Source organism: Octopus bimaculoides, chromosome 9 (genome assembly GCF_001194135.2).
Source record: "Octopus bimaculoides isolate UCB-OBI-ISO-001 chromosome 9, ASM119413v2, whole genome shotgun sequence".
Classification (NCBI taxonomy): domain Eukaryota; kingdom Metazoa; phylum Mollusca; class Cephalopoda; order Octopoda; family Octopodidae; genus Octopus; species Octopus bimaculoides.
In genome coordinates this window covers 18,761,216-18,768,382 of record NC_068989.1, presented here as the reverse complement: position 1 = coordinate 18,768,382, position 7,167 = coordinate 18,761,216, and the positions used below count along the sequence as shown (strand labels likewise).

Genomic DNA, 7,167 nt, shown 5'->3' with positions numbered 1-7,167 from the left:
CGTTAGGAAGGGCATCCAGCTGTAGAAACTCTGCCAAATCAGATTGGAGGCTGGTGTTGCCATCCGGTTTCACCAGTCCTCAGTCAAATTGTCCAACCCATGCTAGCATGGAAAGCGGAGGTTAAACGACAATGATGATGATGATGTATCGTAACCTTTTGTGCAATAGTCATCATCATCATTTTTAATGCCTATTTTCTCATACTTGCATGGGTCAGGTAAGATTTGTTGCGCTAGAATTTCTTCAGCTAGATACGCTTCCTGAAGCAAGCCTTTACCTGTTTCCAAACCACATAGTCCAGGAAGGTGTAATACTCAATGACTGGTGTAGCAGCATAATTGTTAGCTGCTACAAGGGAAGGGGAGATGCCTTAGAAGCAATCATAGAGGCATCAAACTCTTGGGCCAGGTGATGAAAATTATGGAGAGTTATAATCTAATTAATTAGGGGTGAAATTAGGTTAGACAAAATGCAGTCAGGCTTCGTCCTGGGGAGAGGCACTACTGATGCTATTTTCTTAGTCAGGCAACTGCAACTTAGCTAAGAATAAACCATTATATCTGGCATTCATTGATCTAGAGAAAGCCTCCGATAGACTAGCCTGCTGTGTGATATGATGGGCTCTAAGGGGGCTAGTGATAGATGAGTGTCTTGTGATAGCTGTACAAGCCATGTACAGAGATGCTGTCAGTAAAGTGAGAAGGGCATCCAGCTGTAGAAACCAAGCCAAAATGGACTGGAGCCTGGTGCAGCTCTCTAGCTTATCAGTTCCAGTCAAACCATCTAACCCATGCCAGCATGGAAAATGGATGTACAAATGATGATAAGGATGATGATCTTGTAATTTCAAGATTTTTATGAAGTAATTGCTTATTTTTAGATTGATATTGCAGAGGACATATGACAGGCTGGATCTAGCCAGTTTGAAAATATTTGGGCCAAATATAGTTGGTTTAAACACTAAAAGGTTAAGGAAAATGTGGAAAGGAGTGGAAGTTCCAAGGACAGCTATTCCAGGGAAGAAAGATTTAACTGGTATAAAAATTGGAGTGTGAAAAAAAGTAAAGAGAGCAGAAAAGACAGGTAAAATGGGTTAGATTGGTGATCAGGTAAGTACATAGTTTGGTAGTTCAGAGAAACAAGAACCATGGACAGAAATTTTACAAGTGATAGAGAGAAGAGATAATGTTTAATGGACCAGTGATAATATGTTGTAAGTGACAAGGAGAGGAGACAGTGCATTGGTGGACTGTGGACAGAGTATGTTGGTCAGTGAAGGTTTACTAATCAATCAGATGGTGATTTCTGTTTTTTTAAAAATAAACATATATTATATATGTAAGGGACGACCGTGCGAACTCATAAAAGGGGATATGGTGACGAATGGAAAAACAGAGGACTCCTTTTATTTAAACGCGTCACACGGTCGAACATACAAATATATATATCAAAGGTGATGTATATGATATGTTATACGACGATAACATAGATGACCATTATTCGAATCGGCAATGCTAGCATGGTCAGTTTGCGTTCTGGCGGGAACGGTTCGAAGAAGTTGCCGATTCGAATAATGATCAGTCACGTGATGGACAAGGAATGGGTTCTCTAAAACGCTCGCATTTATTTATATTTAAATGAGAAGATTGTATGTAATGGCGATAGTAGTTTGTATCTAATGGTGGGAGGTAGTTTCACTACATATATATAATTTGCTTGAGAAGACTAGGCAAGCCAAGTGAGAATAACTGTGGTCTATGCCAGTGCAGCATAACCAGCCCATTTAAGAGTACCCTTCAATCATTGGCCAATAAACTGTGCTTGAGGTAAGTGAAATCGTTGTCATGACTGATGACATTACTACCTGATTGGCACCTGTGCCAGTGGCATGTTAAAAGCACCATCGTTGCCAGTGCTGCTTGACTGGCTCCTGTGCCCGTGGCACATAAAAAAAAAAACATTTGAGTGTGGTTGATGCTAGTACCACCTGACTGGCCCTCGTGCCGGTGGCATGTAAAAAGCACCCACTACGTTCTCGGAGTGGTTGGCGTTAGGAAGGGCATCCAGCTGTAGAAACTCTGTCAAATCAGATTGGAGCCTGGTGTAGCCACCTGGTCCACCAGTCCTCAGTCAAATCGTCCGACAATGCTAGCATGGAAAGTGGATGTTAAATGATGATGATGATGATGACATCAATGATTGTCGGTGCTTTTGAAGGAGACAAGTTTGTTATGCCTCCATTTTGGGGTTTTACTGATGTGAGGTGTCTTAGTTGCTTTAGCAATGATGACGAAGTGTTGATGACAATAATGGTTCGTGTGATAATGGTGCTGGTGATGAACTTGTGCTTGTATGTGTTATGTATATAATCATCAAAGTGTATGTATATGTGTAATATACTCAGAGTTGCTACAAAAACTGAACAGAAAGAAAACAAAGAGGTTCATTAAAATATTAGTAAAAGTGAAAAAAACACATACTAAGAACTCCAATTTTTGTACAAGTTTGTTGAGAACAGCCTGGTTGCTGTCGTTGTTGTTCCTTTTACTGATAGAGAAAAAGAAGGTAGAAAAAGAGTAACCACTTAGGATCATCAGTGAAACCAGCATCGAAAAGAACATCAGCAATATTATAATTGGCTGCATGTAGAGTGGTAGAGGTGCACATATATCACGGATGAAGGTGCTAATATGCTGTCCAATGTACTGCAGTGGTCTGAATATAATATTGGTCAAACTAATGCTTAGAGCCTGAAAAAAAAAAAAAAACATACAAAAATAAGATTAAATTTCTTTTAACTCTTGTGTTATATTATTATTATTGAGTGAGAGAGCAGTGCATGCCATCAAAGTGACACTGAGGTAAAATATATGAAGCCCAGTAAACCCATCATGACTACCCGTCTGATAAGGGTACACCAGGCACATGCATCACAACCATATGTGTGCGACATGGTGATCTCATATCAAGATAAACAGCACAGGACCTTTGCAAGTGGGGTCCAGTTAGAATTTTCTTCAGGTTGAGTAGCCCATCCTGCTCAAAAGACCCTGAATAAGGGTTGTTTAAGGATGTTGAACAAAACACCCATGTTTCCAGAGGTGAATTATCCAAACCCCCCAAAATTCCTCTCAATACATAGCTATGATGCTCCCCCACTACTTCTGCTTGTGATCAGAGATGCACATATCGTCAGCCACTAAGGGACGTGGTCAGCTGGTTAAGGTCAAACACTGACACGCAAATCTGTGGTATTGAACAAAATATTTGCTGTAGCCCATCTTTTTTAACAAAACAATGTACATGATAACAGCTCCAGTCAGTTATGTTCAGAAGCCATGAGAGCCACTGGCATTTATTATTATTATCATGATATTAAATGATTTAAGCACCTACAAACATTATAAGATTAGATTTCTGCAATCTCAATACATTGTAACTGTTTCTTCAATGCTGCAGTTCTTTGATATTCTATTATCATATTGGATGTGAACAAACATTAGTCATTGCATATATTCTCTGATCTGCACTTTGTGACATGGTTATTAACACATAAAGCATGACGGGCCATAATTGTGACCCAGATGGATGCATTTAATTTATGGGCATTTGTTGAAATGTATTAGTTCAACTAATGACTTTTCAGATGATGTAAAACTTGCCACCAATATATAGTAAGAAGATATTTTAACTATTTTTTGTTTTTCATGTGTGCATGGTAGTGTCATTTTCATAAAATGTTCTCAGCAGTCCATGCTATGTAAGTGAAAATCCCAGCAGCTTTATGGGCTAAAGATGGAAATGGGTCTTGGGTTGTTGTTCAGACCAAAGTCAGCCTTTATCATGAAGACTTACACTGATCATACAATCTTATTTATTTATCTAAGACTACATAATCCTTCTTTCTTTGAAGTGGTGGTGTGATTTGGGGAAAATTTGGCTGTTATTTGTAGCAGATTGAGTTTCTATATAGAAATTGGCTCATTGGGGACTGGATATACACTACAGGGTGGGGCCAATTAGGATGTCAGTTAAGCTGGATAGTGCATTTAATTGGTAGAAAATTGACAAAAAAATTAATATCTTAAGTAATATTTAAAGTATAGCCTCTTTGACATGCAAATTGAGACATAAAAATATGATGCATATTTACATATTTGAGAGACAGAAAAGTGGGTAGTAATAAAAAAATGGAGCATGGATGTTTTTATATAATCACTCGATGAAACATCCAAATTTCCTTATATAAGCTTTCTGTTGGGGCCCACACATTTCAAATACTAAATAGAATGATAGTATGCTGTCAAGAAATTTGAAATGGTTAATGTTACAATACTGAGTGAATGATGAATGATGAACTGCAACAAAATTTACTAGCCAAACATTCATTAATCATAGGATGTCTAGTGAATCAAGATGTGTGGGTTTGTATATTCTAAACAATTTATTGGTTACAACTAGAGCCATAAGATGAAAGTCAGAATTAACTAGCTATGAAGGAGGTGAATTTAGACACAGGCATGGCTTGCTTCTCAACCATATGGTTTCGGGTTCAGTCTCACTGCATGGCACTTTGGGCAAGCATCTTCTACTATAGCTTTGGGCTGACCAAAGTCTTGTGAGTGTTTTGATAGACAAAAAATGAAGGAAGCTCGTCGTGTGTGTATGTGTGCATGTATGTATCTTGTGTCTGTGTTTGTTCTCAACCACTGCTTGATAACTGGTGTTGGTGTGTTTACATTCCCATGTTTAGTGGTTTGGCAAAAGTGATTAATAGAATAAATACCAGGTTTTAAAAAAAAGCACTGGGGTTGATTCATTTGACTAAAACTTCAAAGCGGTGCACCAGTATGGCCATAGTCTAATGATTGAAACAAGTAAAAATAAAAGATATTCTCAAGAAAAAAATTCAACCCACCCAAAGACTATGAAATATTATACATACCTCGTAAGGGCGCACTCTGAAAAATGGATTTATATCAACATAAACTAGATATGCAAGACAGTCATCTTTTTTAACTGAAAACCATTCTGCAAGCAGTGTTCTAAAAGACTTGTCCATCATTACACAGCCTTTAGGAGGTCCTTGTTGCAAAGCATGATAAGTTTTTGCTTTTTCCTCCTGAAAATACAGGTATAAATGTCAATTAAAAATAGCAATTGTTAATAGTAAAGAATTGTAAAATTAATTTTTTGATTATCATTAGATGGGTTTGTTAAATTTAAGATATTACAGATTACTGCTTGGTTGAGATTTTCCATAGAGATAAGCATGCCAGAATTGATATTTGCTGCTAGAAAGTTTGGAGTTATGATTTGGGAGTTCAAATTCTGTGAGATTCAGCTTATAGTTTTCTTTATTTATGAATGACAAAATAAATACCATGTTGACAAACTAGGCACCAGCCAATGAGAGAGTCTGTGGTCACTTGATCAATTAGAAATAACAGCCAAATATCTCTCAAATCACATCTAATATCTTAACAAATAGATACACTGTCTGAAAAATAAAAATAAACTGGATTGGCCATGGCTGGAATGCCTTTGAAATAAGTGTGCTAAATCTCAGAATTGGCCTGGAGCTAAACAACTGCAACAACCGTAGCAACAGAAAAGGTATAATCTAAATACAGAGTGTCAAATTGACTGGATGCTTGACTTAACAGGGTCTTCCTGTTGAGTTTTCTCAATAGCCACTCTGTTGATTTACTCAATAACTATATAGAGGTGCATAGTAGAAATTCCCAATTACGATTTTGTGTGAATATGAGAACTTCATTATTCCCACCATGAAGAACGATTAAATCATAAACTAGGGAAAATCATCTAACTTTATAAATAATAATAATAATAATAATAATAATAATAATGATAATAATCAAAACTTTCAAAATACAAAGACCTGGAAATAGAGGTAACTCGAATGTGGAATCTAAAAACAGAAACAATTCCTATCATAGTAGGTGCCTTAGGTATAATAAAAAAAATATTCAGACAAATACATAACAAAAACACCAGGACTTACAAATATATATAACATACAGAAAATTGCACTACTGGGCACTGCACACATTCTACGCAAAACACTTTCAATACAGTAACCATAAGAGCATCACAGCAAATCACAGCACATACCCAAGGCACACAGAGCTGCGCACGGTAGTGAAGTGAAAGCACGATATAAAAATAAAAGTACTGAACAATAATAATAATAATGATAATAATAATAATAATAATGATAATAATAATAATAATAATAATAAGTGAGAAGAAATAATGATGCAAAAGAGACAAGGTACATGTAAATCACTGGACAAAGATACATACACCATTAATTTATAACATGCACTTGCAGAAAACATGTATGTTCACAGATATTCACATTTCCAAACACACACATTCACATACAGCCATCACCCACACACACACATGCAATAGAATAGTTTACATGAAATATATTACCTCATACAGATAGAACCAATTCCACATAATATTGATAAAAAACGTCACTGTTATAAGTTTGAAGATCCTTTTCATTGTAAACAGGTTAAACAGGAAAGTGGTGACCACTATCACACCTACAGCAACTAAAAAACACTGCAAAAAAAAAAAAATATGTGAGTGGTTGGCGTTAGGAAGGGCATCCAGCTGTAGAAACTCTGCCAAATCAGACTGGAGCCTGGTGGAGCCATCTGGTTTCACCAGTCCTCAGTCAAATCGTCCAACCCATGCTAGCATGGAAAGCAGACGTTAAACGATGATGATGATATATATATATATATATTTATACATACATATATCAATGAACAGTAAATGATAATCTATATATATATATAAAATTGAGAATGTATGTCTGTGTGAATCCCTAAAACTCCAGAACTACACAACCAATTTCATTCAAATTTTACACATGGTCCCGGTTGTGTTTTAGTCAAAATAAATGTTTAACTTCCAGCCCACAGCAACATCATATCTCCTCCACTTCTTCCTCTTTTTTATATCTTCGTTTCTCCCTTCGCGTCGTTCTCTGACCGGGTGAAACCGGGCTTAGCTGTTAGTGATAAATATCTGATACCTGAAACGGTATTAAAATCGTGATTTTTTTAAAAACCACGACGTAAATCGTCTTGTTCGTATGTCTCTCTGCAAAAACGATAAACAGGAAA

The 7,167-nt window shown here is 36.6% G+C and overlaps 1 protein-coding gene across 2 annotated transcripts in view; it reads right to left on the bottom strand.

Annotated features, from left to right (window-relative positions):
- Window positions 1–7,167, bottom strand: part of LOC106868925 (uncharacterized) — a 44,191-nt gene that overhangs the window by 20,361 nt on the left and 16,663 nt on the right. For both annotated transcript variants that reach the window (XM_014914388.2, XM_014914389.2), the window contains 3 exons: window positions 6,464–6,598; window positions 4,947–5,123; window positions 2,482–2,751 (listed from right to left, as the gene is read on the bottom strand). In XM_014914388.2, the coding sequence (XP_014769874.1) occupies window positions 2,482–2,751; window positions 4,947–5,123; window positions 6,464–6,598 (582 nt within the window). The remainder of the gene's footprint in view (window positions 1–2,481; window positions 2,752–4,946; window positions 5,124–6,463; window positions 6,599–7,167) is intronic.